Source organism: Phalaenopsis equestris, unplaced genomic scaffold (genome assembly GCF_001263595.1).
Source record: "Phalaenopsis equestris unplaced genomic scaffold, ASM126359v1 Scaffold000540, whole genome shotgun sequence".
In the NCBI taxonomy this organism is placed as follows: Eukaryota; Viridiplantae; Streptophyta; class Magnoliopsida; order Asparagales; family Orchidaceae; genus Phalaenopsis; species Phalaenopsis equestris.
The window spans coordinates 1,465,037-1,484,058 of NW_018164980.1; the positions used below are offsets into that span (position 1 = coordinate 1,465,037).

At 33.0% G+C, this 19,022-nt stretch overlaps 1 protein-coding gene and 1 long non-coding RNA gene across 2 annotated transcripts in view; one reads left to right on the forward strand and one right to left on the reverse strand.

The window, feature by feature from the left end:
• Positions 1-10,554: 10,554 nt before the first annotated feature.
• Positions 10,555-12,104, forward strand: LOC110028993. Its single transcript, XM_020731088.1, has 2 exons — positions 10,555-11,569; positions 11,679-12,104. The coding sequence occupies exons 1-2, from the start codon at positions 10,667-10,669 to the stop codon at positions 12,075-12,077; spliced, it is 1,302 nt and encodes a 433-aa protein (XP_020586747.1). The 5' UTR covers positions 10,555-10,666; the 3' UTR covers positions 12,078-12,104.
• Positions 12,039-19,022, reverse strand: part of LOC110028994 — a 21,665-nt gene continuing 14,681 nt past the window's right edge. Inside the window, exon 3 of the long non-coding RNA XR_002294477.1 lies at positions 12,039-12,108. This is a non-coding gene — a long non-coding RNA (uncharacterized LOC110028994). The remainder of the gene's footprint in view (positions 12,109-19,022) is intronic.

Here is a 19,022-nt window from a genome sequence, read left to right on the forward strand (position 1 = left end):
CCCAGCCGAGGCCTGGGCCTGCTCGTGTTCGGCTCGTTTACACCCCTACTGAGGGAGTCGGGCTTAGTAAGCGCATCAACGGTGGGATTGGTACAATGAGCACCCACTGCCTAATTATGAAGTATCCAGGATAACTCAATTGTGAGTTTTGATGATCGACATGGTAGAGGCAAATCAAAATAGAAATTATTTCATGAGAGTGCCCTCAATGAAATCCTAAGCTTACCTTCGAGGCCCCAAGAAGTAATGTGACAACCCCCATGACCATGAGCATGATTATTAGAATGATGAAAACTTTATACCATGAGGACCATGATTATTTGAATGATAAAAACTTTATACTTTTACTAGAGATTCGATCCAATTAGAAATCAAAACCACACAGCAGAATATGATCGCATTGATTAAAAAAAACCAAAATAAAATATTTGAAAGAAAGCACAATAATATATAATGCAAAAAATACGCCAAAAATTAACATGAAAAACACAAAAAATGAAAAAAAATTGCAGAACTAAAATGCCAAAAAAATTTACTATGAAATTCAGAAAAAAAAAGTACACATTATTCTCTCAAATCTCTTCCTTGCAACCATTGGAACTTGGAGGACTTTGGTTCAAAATCTTCATTTCAGTCTCACTAGAGAAAATCACGCTAAAATCCTCCTCTCTGACACTTTAGTGATTTATGAGAATCCTTTTCAATAGAACCACATGCAAGAGTCCACTACTTTATTGTTGAATAGAGGATTTAAACTAAAACGGGAGAAAAACTACACCTAGCGTGCCCTCACCACTCTTTGATGTAGGAATGTTGTTCATTTTGTACCAGCACGCATAAGGGCCTGATAGACGACACGTGCAAGAGCACTGCAAAACCCAACTCTGACGCACCCATATGTGCATGGGTGCGTTGCACCCTTTTTTTGTAGGCGCGAGTTCGCCGTCGGAACACGAGTGTACCGCACCAGAAATACCTTACTACTTCCCTAACTTTGTTGTGGGTGAGGGTGCTCTTCTAGTCTCCACACCTCAATAATCTCTTACTTGGAGGCTAGAAGCACCCAACACATTTCTCCATATGTGTGTCTCCATTTGTACTATCTTCATGGTCGTGTACTGTGGTGTGGTTCACCCCCAAACTTAAACTTCATGAACTCAAATTGAAGAATCATATCCAGTTTCAAAATTGTCATCATTTTTGTCAACATGTCCACAAAATTATGAGTAGTGTGCATCTTTTCTAAGAATAATTGCATACCCTCTAGGAGACAGTGTATAAAGTGATACCTCAATTGAATTTGTTCTGTCTTGGCAGGAAACCAGGATTCTTAGCAAGATAAATTGTACTCATATTAAGAATATGAATCTTCCTACTCCTCTACACCTAGCCTAATTCTATCATAAACCCTTATAGCCAAATTATCTTTGTTCTAGTATTGTGATAGCAATATATTCGATCTTCATAGTTGAAAGTGCAACAATTTTCTATAGCATGAAAGCTCAACTTACTGTTGTGTTCCCCAAAGCGAAAATATTCTTTGTTGTACTTATTCTACCATCTAAATTTTATGCAATATATAAATCTACAATTCCATATAGACTGATTTATGTACTTCTGTAGCATAGTTTCATGTTGATTGCTTGTCTTATATACCTGAGAATTTCATAATGCTTATCAAGATTGTCTATGTACTTATTGACCACTATCACCACAAATACAATATCAATTCTAGTACAAATCATAACATGCATCGGACTTTAAATTGTTGAAACATACTGAGTTCTTCCCATCTATGTTTATCATGCTTCAGACTTAGGCTATAAATTCTTAGATAGCTTGAAGTGACTTCCTTAGGCGGTGCAAACTAGCTTTCTCTCACTCATGTTAAACTTTTGTAGTAGCTTATCAACATATTGCCTGCACTCATGTCCCTTCTAATTCTCATCCTAATGATTTTTCTAGTTGGACCTAAACTATTCATCTCAAACTCCCTTGATAATTATTCATTTAAGTTTCTGATTTTCTTTGTATTTGCTCCTGCAATCAACATGCCATCTACATAGAAAATGAGCAAGAAATAACTGTTACTGAAGTGTTTGATGAAGTAATGGTGGTCTAACAAGCACTTTAAATACCCATTGTCTATACATATATATGGAAGATTTACATTCATACCACTCAATTCCCAAGTATTTGCATGTCTAGCACCTAAATTTCAATTTTTACATACTCACCACCTTACCTATGCATAAAAAGGAGTATTCACATTTTAAAAGTTAAAACAATAGCATTTAAAATATTTGTGTGGAATAAATATAAAACTAAAGTTTAGGTGTTAGATATCTAAATACATAAGAATTGGGTGGTATGTATGTAAATACCCCTAATTTTTGAGTGATTAGTGAGGGTAAACGCTATGAGCATTTGTATGTATGTATGTAAATACCCCTAATTTTTGAGTGATTAGTGAGGGTAAACGCTATGAGCATTAGTTTCTTCTTCTACTAAACACATAGTATAATAGAGATCACATGAGATTTCAGAAATTGCGGCAGAACGTAAGCCGAAGAGGAGGCTTCTTTCAAGCTCACTCAGGGGGAAAAAAAAAATTAGGTCAGAATTTGTTTAATGAAGTCGGTGCAATATTTGAATTTACTATGAGCCAAGTTAAATAATTAATTAAAACTTATATTTCACTAATCACAGCATAAATCTAATGAATTTGAGACTAATCTTGACCCCTGATTTCTTAATTATCACTTTCTTATTGTTGTCGTCTGATCATGACTCCCAATCGTCGTCTTTGATTACCATTGTCTGCTTGTCTTCCCCCAATTATCATCACCTAATTATCATTCTCTAATAATCATCGCTTAATGAGGATTTCTTAATCACCGTTGCCAAAATATTATCTCCCGATCATAATTATTTAATTAGTGTTAACCAACCACCATCATTTGATCACCTCGTCACCATCTATTAATCATTGCGTTCAAAATCTCTATTATATCTAGGGCTGTCAAAACGGCTCGTGTTCAGCTCGTTCGCTAAGTTAATGCGCCGAACACGAACAACACAAGCAAATATTTATTCGTTCGAGTTCGGCTCGTTTTGGCTTGCTCGTTAGGCTTAACAAAAAAGCCGAACATGAGCTGCTTAACGAGCCGAACACGAGCTGTTCACGAACAACAAGCCAAATTGACAGCCCTAAATTTGATCACGAACTTTAGTAGTTCATCATTATTCCCCTTATATGGAGAGAAAAAAAGTCGATTTCATTGATTAGTTTCAAAATCAATAAATAATTAAAGCAATGTTAGTCCTTCAGAAAAAAATAAAATTGGACCCAAGAGGCTGTGTTCATTAAGGATCTTCTCATAAGCCAGGCTTGAGACCAGATGACCTCAACGATGTGGGGATTCAGACTATTAGTCCTTCCTCGGATTGATAAAGGCAAACCGACCATCCGAGCTGGTGCTCACCTTCGCCCCTCGTCTTACATCAGAACCCAATTAAGCAAGAATACCTTTAGCTTCTTTCATGACGAAGGAGGCAAGTCACTCGGGTCACCCCTTTCGAAACGCTTCCTCTTGGTTGGAGGGCTTGGGCTAAGACTCAGGTCCCCTCAGGCTAGCTGGAGAAGGACAGCTCGACTTATCTCTAGCTGGAAGATCGATAAAGGAAGGAGTAAGCGACTGAAGGGTGGCGGGTGCTTCTTATTGCTCCACCGAAGCCTCCCCTTCGTGCTTGCTCGACTCCAGCAAGCTGACCGTCCTCTCCTCTTCTTGGTGTTGTGTGTCCGAGGGACCTGCAACTAACATAGCACTTTTAGCGGGCACAATATTAATTTTCCTCTCGATAAGAGAGCTCGCCAGTGGCGATCCTTCGAAAAAAATAGAAGAATCATACACAGAACAAACCATTTTGTGCCTTCCTGCTCCTCCCAATGCGGACAATTCTTTGTAGCTCGGGCAGCAACCATTGCCTCCCGCTTAGCCTTCTGAGCATCAAAAGCCACCCAGTCATCCTCTGTTATCTGCTCGAAGACGTCCGACTATAGCACTCGATTGATATTTATCAGATCAAGGTACTGGTGGACTGAAAATTGACACCCTTCGACCTCCTTCACTTACAATAGTACCAAATATGTCACCTTCTTCTTTGACTTAGCGGGGGCACCTCCAAACGAAATGGTTTAGACGTGCCGACCTTGGGGAGAAGAATCGTGGCGGAAGTGAAGTTTCCAATCCTTCACTTTATTCGTAGAGCCCTATCAGCTGGAATTTGCCAAGGGAGACAAATTGAACGTAATCGTCTGACCTAGAATGAAAGTATATATATGAAGAGCTCCACTACCTAGAGGATTCCCGACAAACAAATGGCTGTCAAAACGGCTCGTTGTTCGTGCTCGGCTCGTTCAGAAGCTCGTGTTTGGCTCGTTCGCTAAGTTAATGAGCCGAACACAAATAACACAAACCAATATTTGTTCGTTTGTGTTCGGCTCGTTTTGGCTCGAAATACTAATAATCAATTTATATATATCTTTGATGAGCGGTATTTTTTAAAAATTTAATTGACTACAAGACTACAAAGATTTATAATCAATTAAAAATATTAATGAAGAAAATAGAATAAAAAATTATTAAATTCAATTCAAATTATGTCTTAAATATTGCCCCAATCTTTAACATCTTATGGTTACGTGATTAGGATTGTCAAAATGACTCTTTGTTACTGAGCAACTCGTGTTCGGCTCGCTAAGCAAATAAATCGAACACGAACATACTTTTTGAGCTCGAAATATAAACGAGCCGAACACGAGCTAGGCCTTGGCTCGCTCATGTTCGGCTCGTTTACCCCCCTAATTATATCATAAGAGATCAAATAAGTGCTCTAAACTTTATAGTTATTTATTCTCCAATTATGAAAAAGAGTAAATATTTACATTCTAACATATATAAGAGATTATTTTAACAAGGACAAGCCCCATAACTCTCTGTGCATCTTCATTTTCTTATGTGATAACTTTGATGGCTTCGATCAAACACTTTATATTGATGTATGCTAATCAAATTTTTATATATAGAGCAAATATATTAATCTCTCACTCTATTATCATGAATATTCTAACATATCGTCTGCGAGAAACATGGCTAGCATCCAATAGCTGCTTTCTTCACCATTTACAGATACTCCTTCCATTGAGGACCACATAATCTAAAACTAATGAAGGCCATCTCAGCCTAATTTTAGAGTACTATATTGGTAGGATAAAAGGTTCATCGAATAATGAGGAGCTTTTTCACAACTCCATAAAGTTCACTGATCACCAAATCAATAACAAGTCAAGATGGATCAATTTGTTTTCAACTATATATTGTCATTTTATTGTCATGCTGAAAGTTCTTGTACTACACCCGGCAATTGTCATGCTAAAGTTCTTTTACTCAAGTCTATTCGATAATAAATGAAGACAATGTGAAAGAGGAAAAAATATGACGTTAGGACGACCAACCGCCGAGCGACAGTTCGGCATAGCCGGGCAGCCGAGCTGTCGCCCGACGGTCGGTCTTTCAGATGTGCGGATGACAGATATGCGGACCACAGACGCAATATTTTCTTGTTTAAGTGTGCTTAAAAAAGTAATGGTCATCTAATGAGGGGTTTTGCTTAGAAGAAGTCATTCAGGGTACCCAACCTCAACTTGGAACTCAACCAAATCTTAAGTTCATTGGTTTGTTGCTCTCCAATAGCTAAACAATTATACTTCTTCATTAATTCTTTATCATCTCCAATCATATTCCATGTTTTCACTCAATTAGCTTCTTTCTTCAACTTCAATTATAGAGTGAACGATATATTTTGTGAACCCTACACAAATATATGCAACTTTAAATACAAACTTTTGCTCCTTTCATATGTTTAATCATAATATATTATCATGATTTTGTATGTTTTTTTTTTTTTCTATCTAAATATTTTTTTAAAATTGATTTTGTATGTTTTTTTTTTTTTCTATCTAAATATTTTTTTAAAATAATTCAAAATTTATCTTTTTCTTGTGAAAGAGGTGGTAGAGAACCTTAATATAATTTAGCTATTAATTTCTATTCTAGTTGTTATTAAGGCTCGGAATCAAATAGGTTTTATTTTTTATTTATTTTTATTTTTTAATTTATGTTTTAATTTGTAGCAAAATATATTTAAAACATTCAATTAATATATAAATATTTTTATAAATATTCAAAACATCTAAATATTAGTTTAAATATTTCCAATAGCATGTTAATTTATTTTTGAAATTGAGGATAAGAAAATTTATACACATTCACAAACATTACATTGGCACTTTCCGCATTTATAAAATCATTAAAGAAATAGCTGATATTATTCCTGAACCCCCCCTGGCCACTTCAACATGCAAATATTCTCATTGTCAGAGGTGAAATTAGAAAAAAAAATTATTTAATTATAAAAAAGATAAAAATATAGTATGTGTAAATATCAATATATAATTATCAAAATAATAAGTGGTCAAATTATTTTTTTGGCCAAAATAGGACCTCATTTCATACCCAAACTAAAAATCATAGTATGTTCATACATGGCTTTAATTAACATCAGACATGTATGAATTTAAAAAAAATATATATATGGAATTGGATTTCTTGATTTATATCTAAATTTGACTTAAATTTGGATAAAATTGAATTTTAATCATGAATTTTTTTTTATTGTATTATTTTTCAAATAATTCAATAAATATAAGTTCTCATCCGGTCAGATTTAAAGCAATATACTTTTAACTCAAATTTTTTTTTAAATTATGCAATGCTCATAAATAGTAAAAAATATTACATCGAGACTCTGGATGCATTCGGAGTCCACTGGTCGCGTGTCAAGCGAGCCCTACCATTCTTAACACTGACAAATACTAGTGTATTACGATGGGGCCCGCTTTAAATGTGGCGCCTCACTATTGAACTCCTAATTCAAATTACGTCAAGAGATTCCTGATGTAATATTATCTCGACAAAGGGTGTGCTCAGAGTCCATAGAACTGTTTTTGTGTGACGTGGAGAAGGAATAATCCACATGAATCTTTCATTTTTTGGGCCGGGCCTGACACGAAGGCCATTTATGCCTAAACTAAAGCCATGGATGCATAAGTTCATATAAAATAAGCAGCCAACAATTCTACCAAGAACTCCTAAAATCGGCTCTAATTAAATCAAACGAGCCTCATTTTTTACAAACCTAAAGTTAAAATAATTGGTTAAATTAAAAGAATTTGATCAACATAAGCTAACACAATTTTATGACATTAATATAAGTTAAAAAATTATATTATCATTAAGAAATAAGACTAAATAGCTCATATTTATTCAAAATTAAGAGCTTCAATTTCTATTGGGTTTTTAAGAGCAATTAAAAAACTTTGTAAAATATAAAAAAATAAAAGAAATTTATTTAATATAAAATTAAGAGCTCCATTTTTATCAAAACTTCAGAAGCAAACACTAATGAATCTCTTGCGAGATTTCATATAAATCCATGTCTCTTGAAATGTTATATTTCAAAGATTAAGGTACTATATAATTTAACACAAACCTAGTATTCATAAGCTCCAATTCTACACATACAATTAACTTATCATCATATCTACATATCAGTTGAGCTTCTTCACTAATTTTAATACGAATTTCTATTAATATTATGAAAAAAATCATTCAAATTACTTGAGTTCTTACTAACATAAATATGATATTTCACTAAAAATTTATTGTAATATTCAAATTTAAAAGTAATTTAATAATTTTCAATATATTTTAAAATATTTGAAATTACTGAAGACTACTTATATCATTTTAAAAATTTAGTTAGGATTGCAAGTTTGGATACTTCTGACGAATTTAAATTATAATTATTTAAATTGAATTGATAAAACATACAAAAAATACTTTTTTTTTATTTTTTAAAATTTAATTTGACATTAGTACCCCAAATAGTCATATATGAATAAATTTATTTAATTATAATAAATTATACTTATTCAAATAAAATCATAAATTATATTATTTTTTTATTATTTAATATGATTTGAATTATTTTTTAGCAATTAAAAATATACTCTAATATGCCTTTTTTAATAGTAAGATATGAAAAGGGTAAAATACAATCTGCTTTATATACATAATATTGTCGTTTCAATATGGACCTCAAGTTATTGGAAACATATAATTAAGGAAAAATTTACATACATACAAATCTGAGGTCTAATTTGATAAAAAATTGAAGCATTTACATACATACAACACAATTTTTTAATATTTACCTATCTCACCCCTAAACTTTCATATTTACACGCACAGAACTAAAATCTTTAATATCACGTAAAAAATAGCATTCTCTAAAAGCAAAATCCACCTTTTCATGCATAGATTTAAAGCACTAAAGAGCTATGTTTGTAAATAAAAAAGTTTAGATATGAAATATGTAAATACATAATGATTGTGTGCTATGTATGAATGGAGCATTTTGGAATATTTCACTGTTTCGTAATAAATAAATAAAATTCTATTACGACCCAGGTGAGGTGAGGTGAGATATGATGACGTCCGTATTCCCCCTTTGCACGTAAAAAGAAAAATTTAGTGATTATGTCCGGGCGACCGTCGTGATACGTATTCCCTCTTCGTTGTATCACGGCCGTCGCCCGAACGCAGCTCGGCGTCCGGACGAATTCTATCTTGGTTTAATTTCAAGTGTGAAATGATTTATATTTTGATATACCAAATGATGGTGGTGGCTTGAACTCTATGCTCTGAACAAATACATGAGTGATGCATCACCCTCCAAAGAAAACTCATTTGTCTATGAGTTGGTTTGTTTCTGCTTTCTCATTTTTATTTGGGTGTAATTTTCTTTCTGATTTTTGAATTTTCATACACATATCTAAACTTTCATATTTGTAATTCTTCTTACAAACAACATATTAGTATTTTTCTATTTGTAATTGTATTTATACATATACTACTTGTGATTATTTTTTATCTATTCATCTTTCTTATATTTACATTTTTACATCATTTATATCATATTTAATTAAATTTATTTATTATATTAACATTTGATTTAGGGTCTGTTTGAGGCAGCTGCAGCTTATTGAATAATCTGCTCATAAGTTAGGTACGATATCTATTACAAACTTTTATTTTATTTTTTTTTGAAAAAGTCAGACTGTTGTCAAAAAGCTACAACCGCAGCTAGATAGGTGCAGTGTGAAAACACTGTTTTCAGCGTTTTGAAAACGCATAAGCTGTCAAAACGCAGTTTACCTAAACATGTCATTTGTATTTTTAACGTCACCGCATCAAATAAGCTGCCCCAAACAGACCCTTAACCTCGATAGAAACAATAAATTTTATATATTTTCTTCTTGTAATTTGATGTCTGACCAAATTTTCGCAACCTTTACATGAAAAAATATATGTAGTATGTTAGAGCTTTAATCAACAACAAACTTAATCTATATAGATTTGATAAACCCAATTTACAATCTCATCATTAAAAATACAAATAAATTCCGCAAATCGCATCTCACATGCTCTCAATAGAATGGAAGTCAAACCTTTCAGCGCACGAATTTCAACATATACCCCCAATACACATGGATGAAGATTCATCCATCGATTTTTAACCCAAATTTCATTTTTATAAAATTTTATATATACGAAGATTTCCATACATACCTCCCAATTCTTATGTATTTACATATTTAACATCAAAACTTCAATGTTTATATACATGCCACCTTTACTGCACATGGAAGGGTGTATTTCACATTTATAAAATTAATATGATGGTATTTCTTATATGGTACGAAAGGTTTGCAAGTGAGAAAAGCAATTAGCCTAAGATAACATACTTGGATCTCTCTCTCTCTCTCTCTCTCTCTCTCTCTCTCTCTCTCTCTCTCTCTCTCTCTCTCTCTCTCTCTCTCTCTCTCTCTCTCTCTCTCTCTCTCTCTCTCTCTCTCTCTCTCTCTCTCTCTATATATATATATATATTATTGATTTTTTTATGTATCATAGTTTTCTTTAGGCCTTTTTAGTAATTTATTTTGCATCATTAATGTATGAGCTACAGGTTTGAATTAAAATAATTAGCCTACTACTTATTTGCAATTCTCACATAAATTATTAAATTAACAGCATTCATGCAATTGCTTTTCGGCAAGTTTTCTTCCTTCCCAAACCTCGTTAGCTCCAAGGCCTAACTTCGTGTAAATTTTTATCAAAAATAATAATTTATTAATGCAATATTATATCGTAAAATTCAAGCAATAAATCGCGTCCATTTTTGTTTTTCTTATGAAAGATTCAGTTTTGAAATGTACAGTTAATAGGAACGAGATTAGATCTTAACAGTATTTAATACTTTACGCTTTACCTCAGAGTTAAGTGAGGATTAAAATAGATGATATAATAAATATTTAATTTATTTTAATGTTATTTAAATCATATTATAGTTAATTAACAATGATCCACCTTATATTATCTCACAACACATTATTAGTTCAATCCTCCAAAAAAAATGGAGCCATTCCAAATCTCTCCCACACCAAATACACCCAAAAAGGCATGCACGACTGCACAAAGAGATGAAACACAAGATCTTCTTCGCCTCCTCCAAGCTCTCCGTCTACTTCCTCATCACCTCCGTCTCCCTCCTCATCACCCTATTCCAAATCCAACTAATCAAACACCCCTCCTCCTCTCCTCTCACTCCCATCTTCCTCCCTCTCAAAGATCTCACCTTTGCAACCACCCCCATGGACGGCAACACCTGGTTCATGAGCTCCCTTAACGACACCTTCGAAGACGGCGAAGCAGAGCACCTTCTCTTCCCCTCCCCATCTTTCCATCACAACCTCCTCCTCTGCTTCTCCGGCCGTCACAGATCCAACGGCACTAAAAACTCCTACGCCCTGGCACCACACCATTCCCTCCCAAGCGGCGCCAAACTCTTCAAAGGTCTCACCTTTATCTCCGACAGCTACTACGATTACGAGAATCTCTGGCACGGGCTCTCTGCAATGGTGCCCTTCCTAGCGTGGCACAGCAGTAATGGTTGCGAGAAACCGGAGCGCTGGCTGCTTTACCATTGGGGTGAGCTCAGGGTTGAGATGAGTCCATGGGTGAGGATGTTGGTCGAAGCGGTGATGGGAGAAAAGGTGAGGATTGAGGATTTGGAGGAAAAAGGGGAAGGGTTATTCTGTTTTGAGAGAGCGTTGGTGTTCAGACATAATGAAGGATCGATGGGGATGAAGAGGAAGAATATGGTTTATGATATGATGAGGTGCAAGGCTAGGGCTTTCTGCGGTTTGGGAAGTGGGGGAGGAGAAGGCCATGGAATGGTGAGGGTGACCTTGTTGATGAGGAAGGGAGCGAGGTCTTTTAAAGATGAGGAGATGGTGGCGAGGATTTTTGACAGGGAGTGTGGGAAGGTTGAAGGCTGCAGGTTGAAGGTGATGAGGCCAAATAATCTCAGCTTTTGCGATCAGGTAAAGCCGCCTTTTTTGGCTTTAGCATGTTTGTAATTCGTTTTGAGAAAATCTTAATCAAGTCAATGATATCATTATGTACCTGTAACAAAAAGTTGTAACCAAGCAGGTGAAGCTGATGGCAGAAACGGATGTCCTGGCTTCTCCTCATGGAGCTCAGCTCACAAACATGTTCTTCATGGACAAGAACAGCAGAGTAATGGAGTTCTTCCCCAAGGGATGGAAGGAGTTCGCCGGTGTTGGTCAGTATGTTTTCCAGTGGATCGCGAAAGCCTCCGGCATCAAGCACCAGGGTCCCTGGCATGATAGCAATGCTGATACATGCCCATATACTGACAATTCAAGGTGTTTTGGGTTCTACAAGAACGGTCAGATTGGGCATGATCAAGCTTACTTCACTAATTGGACGGCCATGGTTATCAGGGATATGAGGGAGTATAAGCTCACGGAGGAGTACAGACATGCACAGCAGGAGTTGAGATCAAGGAAGTGCCTCTGTACCACCTAATTGCCCGGAATGATGGCTTGAAATTCTTCTCCTGAATCATATTTCCATGTTTTGTGTTGATTAAGAATAAATGCAGAGAAATTACAGAAATAAAAACAAACTTGCATTGAGATCTTGGAAAAAATGGGATGGGAGGCATCATTTTTTTGCATTTTACTTCTCTTGTTTGCCTTTCCATTTCCTTCAAATCTTCCATAATTTCCAAGCAGTAAACATCATTTGTAGATAAATAAAACTCTAATGAGATAAAACTCTTCATGTGGTCATAGATGGAGGTAGATGGAGGTGACTATCATTGAACACTATACTTCCTTTATATTCCTTTCTAGTCATTCTCCCTACAGATTACCATTTCTTTAAACTCAGTTCTTTTATTGCTCCAAGGTTCACAATTCTTCCTAACAATTAATATTAGAGCAAAGTTCGTTTTAGAGCATACAAGAAAAGTAATGCCATATGAATATGGAATGTCAAGATTGTCGGGAAATAATTTTTTTATGCCCCATGCTGAATTGGTAGATATTAAGAGTTATATGCCCCTGACTAAGAGAAGAATATTGATTTTAACATATTGCATGAGAAGGCTGCATTTGATATGATGAAAGATTTATGACAAATATGCAATAAATCTTCCACTATAAATAAGGTATATCTGAGAACCTAAAAAGCTGCTAGGCTTAGGTTTTTAAATATATCATGCCTTGGATGAATGAACTCACATGGCCACAATAATAATGCACTCGAGTAATTTTATTTAAATGGAGTCTCCATGGTTTGTTTCCATCAATCTTGCCTTTAGTAGTAAGGGCTAGTAGGCAAGTGATTCTTTCTCCACAAATAACCCAAGGGGCTCAATGTTTTACGTCCGATTAAAAGCACCTGATTACAACCACAAGGGCTTTGTACTCTAGAAGAAAATGAATGAAAATGTCAGAGTTTATCATGAGATTTCGGGTCAAAATTTTAGAAGGCAGATTAAACGAGAGATAAGACACTATCCAGAGATTTCGCTCTCATTTTACAAGGATTTTAAGATAGATGGTTTGAGGCTTCCCATAGGTGCAAACTCCATGGTTAATTACCCCTCCCAATAATAGGAGAATAATTTTCATTAATACTAGTCATTAGGAAGCAAATTGAACAATACATAGTAACAATAGAATTAAGATTTAATTTATTAAATTATCACCTTGAGCATAGAGTGGATGGGGGGAGAAACAATAATGAACCCGATCAAATTCTCATAATTCTGCTGTCCCGGGTTATCCTAGACTCTTATCTACTTAGTCAAAGGAGATTGTAGACCCAACCAGACAGAAAAAATCTTGTCAGTAACTATGTGTTGCTTTAGTTGCTTTGTCCAAGAGAATCTTATAGACTTAGGATGAATGTTTGTCTAAGAGGACAAATCTAAGATGACCTTAGATTATAAAGATATTATATCAGGTATATCCTAAAATTCACAATTCAAAAAGGACAATATCATTAGGGAACATACGGGCTACACTCATGACAAACCATCCAATTCTAGTCATAATTATTTTTTTTATGTCGTTTGATGACAAAGTAGACAGAAGACTTGAGCCACATCTTTACTATAAATAATTATTTTAAGTTTGAATTTAATAGTATAATTGATATATCATTTATTTTTGTAACTTTGAGTCAATATTAGCTTTGAAATTCTCAACAAATGATTGTGGAAGCGGGTATGATTTTGCACTTAACTTTTTTAGTGATAGAATTTTCATCTAAATATTATTGAATTGTTATATTTGAAATTTTAATATTTATAAATAGACCCTCTGCAGTTGAAATTCACATTCAACACGATCATCATCGAAGATTTAAAAAATTTTAAACAAAGAATTAGGTTCATAAAATAAATTAATTAATTTTGCTTAAATATTTTTTGAGCTTAAATTGAAATATAGACCTCTTTGCTTTAAATTTACATTAAACATGACTATCATCGGAGATTTAGATGATCTTGAATCTTGTCTGTTCTGCTTATAGCGATCGAATTCATAACCTAAATCAATAGCATCACAACTAAGTTTGAAAAACTTGATTAAATAATTTAGCAAAATGAACAACACCAGGATTCAAAAATCATCTCAGTAGAAATAATTGTATCAACATCAACAGGGGAGAGCCTATAATGGTACATGTCCACATAACCAAAAGAACATTATGTGTGGAGAAATATTATATTCGAGTTCCGGATGTAGAATTATATTTGGATGCCAATTCTATGAAGACACGTGGCCGGACCCCACTAACCTCAAAAATAAGGAAGAAACAACGCAATTTGAGTCTCAAAACAGTTACCCGGCCTGAAATAATTATTACAACAAGGGTTTATCATTTACTGCCGCTCATTTTATAGTGAGAAAAATTAAAAATTTACATGATTTAGAATTAAGGAAACAATAGGTGGATAAAATAAAATTGGATTCAGAATTCTGAAGATAAAATTTGTTCTGAATGTAGAAAGAATGGCGAGTGTGTCGAACTATAACCGACAGAATGCCGACAATATTTTAGATTTCAACTTTTTGTTAATTTTCTAACATAATGCATAAATAATATTTTTTTAGTGATAAACTTTTCATCTAAATATTATTAAAATTTGAAATTTGAAATTTTAATTTTTATAATTAGTCCCTCTGCAATTGAAATTCACATTCAACGCGATCATCATTGAAGATTTAGAAAATTTTAAACAAAGAATTAGGTTCATAATATAAATTAATTAATTTTGCTTAAATATTTTTTTGAGCTTAAATTGAAATTTAGACTCCTCTGCTTTAAATTTATATTCAACATGGCTATCATCGGAGATTTAGATACTCTTGAATCTTGAATGTTCTGCTTACAGATGATCGAATTCATAACCTAAACAATAGCATCACAACTAGGTTTGAAAAACTTTAGCAAAATGAACAACACCAGGATTCAAAAATCATCTCAGTAGAAATAACTGTATCAACACCAACAGTGGAGAGTCTATCATGATACATGTCCACATAACCAAAAGAATATTACGTCTGGAGAAATATTATATTCGACTTATGGATGTAGAATTACGTTAGGATGCCAATTCTACAAAGACACATGATTGGACCCCACTAACCTCAAAAATAAGGAAGAAAAAATGAAATTTGAGCCTGAAACAGGTACCCGACCTGAAATAATTATTACAACAAGGGTTTATCATTTACCGCCGCTCATTTTATAGTGGGAAAAATTAAAAATTTACATGATTTAGAGAAGATAAAATTTGTTCTGAATGTAGAAAGAATGACGAGTTTGTCGAACAATAACCAACAGAATGCCGACAATATTTTAGATTTCAACTTTTTGATAATTTTCTAACATAATGCATAAATAATATTTTTTTATATAATGCTGAATAGTTTTTTATGGTGTTATAAGTTATATTTCTGCAATAAAATTTTAATTTTATGATAATTTATGACAATATATTAGGAGTGTCCTTTTTAATCCTGAAAAAAAAACCCTGTACTTATCTATAACATAAGCTGAAATCATTTTTTTATATTATTTCAGGTTACCTTGCGTTAGAAAAATGATGATTTTACGCAGCTCTTGTTCAATAAAATAGATGTACATTGTCTCAATTCTAAAGAAAAACTTAAAATTAACTACATTCATAACCAAAATTCAATGTTTTGTGTTATTTTAGGTTAACTTCCATTACAAATATTTAAATCTTGTTACATTTTCTTGTACTTAAATAGATACTTGAACCAAAAGCTCAAATCATCATTTACTATATTTAGATTAGCTTTGTTTAAAAAAAAATTAAATTTTAGGCAATTCTTTGTCCATAAAGTAGACATGTATTGTCTCATTTCTGGAGGGAAACATATAATTAATTATCTTTAAAAATTAAAATCAACCTTTTATGTTATTTATGTTACCTTTCTTTAGAAATATTTTGACTTTATTATATAGTTTTGCCCTTTTAAGTAGAGTTATACTTCTTAAACTCTGAAGAAAATTCTTATATTTACGTGAACCAAATACTCAAATAATTATTTCTTTTTTATATATTTTAGGTTGGCTTTGTTTAGAAAACTTTTGATTTTAGGCCATTCTTGTTCACTAAATTAGATGTGTGTTATCTACTTTTGAAGAGAAACCTATAATTAACTACCTGTAAAAGCAAAAAATCAATGTTATATTATTTTAGGTTATTTTTCCTTGAAAATATTTTGACTTAATCCCTAAACTCTAAAGAAAAAAAACTACATTTACTTAAACCAATAGTTAAAATCATTCTTTCATCAAGTTTTAGGTTTGTTTAAAAAAAATATGATTTTATTTTATCTCTAGTATTGAATATCATGTGAAAAATGTGTAGATGTGCCAAAATGATGCAATCCTAAAGTATTATAAACAAACTATAGACAAACTATTTGCTACTATTGTTCACAATGAAAATGAGACATGATTTGCATTGTGTTTATGCACACCATACAAGATTTAATGTGAGGAAGAAACATGTCAGTTACTGACCAAATTCAAAAAATATAAAATCATAGAACTTCATGTGCGTTATATCTAGTTTTAAAAGAGAGAATAATAAAATTTCAAAATTCATACACCATATGTGGTTGCTCAACCATAATTAGCTATGAAATTGGCCCTAATGAAAATTGAAAGAAAAAAAAAATTATAGAAAGTTATAATAATTCATTAATAAAATCAAGTGATCAACACCTTTTAAGGTTCAGCAGGGGCCGCCGTGAAGAGAAAGGAGATGTGTTGAAGTCATGACGGAAGCAGGAATTGGAACTACCGATGCGTTGACTATCTTGCTATGGAAATAGACAAAGTAGAGAATATGACATTTTCTAAAAGAGGCGCATTCAATTTTATTTAAAAGAAAGAGAATTGAAAATGGAGATGGTAATTCTCGAATGTAACTTTTCACAAAAAGATAAGACTAAAGATATTATATTTGTGTGGGATGTTGATTATGATTGTTTTGGGGATAACATAATTTTTTACAAAATTTCCATCTTAATAAGTATAACTTGCTGTGTTCACTTTATGTTGGAGCTTAACTAACGCTAGCAAAATGTTTTATTAGGAATAGCTTTCTTATAGATGAGACAATTAATTCATTCAAACGGTTATTTAGAGCATTTCATATAATGGATCCCAAACATCTTTTAACGATATTTACTAATCTAGATCAAGCAATAACAAGAGCTATAGAAGATGTATTGTCGTGAACTCGTCATAAATTTTGTTAGTGTCATATATCTAAGGAAATTCTCTTAAAAGCATATTGTTTCGATAGTACCAAAACAATTCAGAATTTATTATATGCATGTTTGAGTGCATGTGATTCAGAAGCAAAGTTTGACCAAACAATAAATAAAGTGATGGAAAAATTGAATCTTCATAAACATGAATAGTTAGACCAGCTATATAAAATTTAAAATAAAAGGCCAACAGCATTCAATAAAGATTTGTTTTGCATGAGAATCTAGATTAGTGAGTCTATGAATAATAATTGTTATGGTATCTCTAAGCTTACTAGTTTTATTAGTGAGCGTCTTTTAAGAATGAAAAAAATCATGTCTTTATGGTGACAAAATAAATATGATGAGTATTTCAAATGCAATCAATCTGCAATTATTCTAATTGTTAAAGGCAACTCCGTGTTGAACCAAGCAGTTGCATTCCATTCAAAAAAGTTGTATGTATTTTTTGAAGAGGAATTTCTACATGGTGTCAGTGGGCTAGCCATGAAAGTATCGAATGATAATCCCACAAAATATTATATAAAAAATTTAGAGAGTAAATGAGCATACAAAACTTGGACTATTAATTTTCATAAAACTGTGTTTGATATAAGTTGTAATCGCAGAAATTTTGAAATGATGAGATTACTGTGTGCTCTTTGCATTGTAAGCCATGAAAATATAGCATTAGTGATGATTACAATGATTGGAAAGAGTTCTAAGCTTTGGAATGGTTCTTCAAGTGGTCTCATATTTCGAAACCACATCAAAAATTTTTCATACCGAATAGGCATGAGGGCAAAAGGCAATAAATTAGCCAAATAGTATAAATTGGAGACATTGAATAAATTGTCCCACGAAGTTGAGTTAATATTACATGGGAATTTGCCTCCACTCGAACATACGCCTAAGAAAAAAAACTGAACATAAAGATTGCACTGTCAAATTGAAAGATCCGATTAAGATGCGACCAAAAGTTGTTTCTAATGTCTGATTGAAGGGTCAATGTGAATAAAAGAAGAGTTAACGGTAAAAATTGGTAGGACATAATTAATATTTTCATTTTCTAAACATTTTTCCTGAAAAAAATCAGCCTAAAACTTCATAAAAAATATCATTTTAGCTAGTGCCATAAATTAAGTTGAACATAGATGAATTAAGTTGATATGTCATACTTTAAAACTATGGGAGAGTGTAATTAAACATAGGTTAAGACGTTATATAAATCTTTCCCATAATCAGTTTAGATTTATGCCAGACAGGTTTACCATAGAAGCTATGCATTTATTGAGAGGTTTGATAGAGAAGTACAGAGAGAATAAGAAGGATCTAAAGGATCTACATATTGATTTAGAAAAAACTTACGATAAGGTTCCAAGAGAAGTTCTTTGGAGAGTTCTAGAGATGAAAGGTGTTGATATGACTTATATGAAAGGTGTTGATATTGAAAGGTGTTGATATGACTTATATTCAAGTTTTTAAAAGTTATGTATACTAGAGTTGTTACTTGTGTTTGAACAGAACGGAAGGAGGCCTGACCGAGTATTTTCTATTTCAGTTGGATTACATCAGCGATCAACTTTAAGCCCATAACTTTTGGCTTTAGTTATGGATGCTCTTAGTGGACATTTAAAGGAGGATGTACCTTGGTGTATGCTTTTCG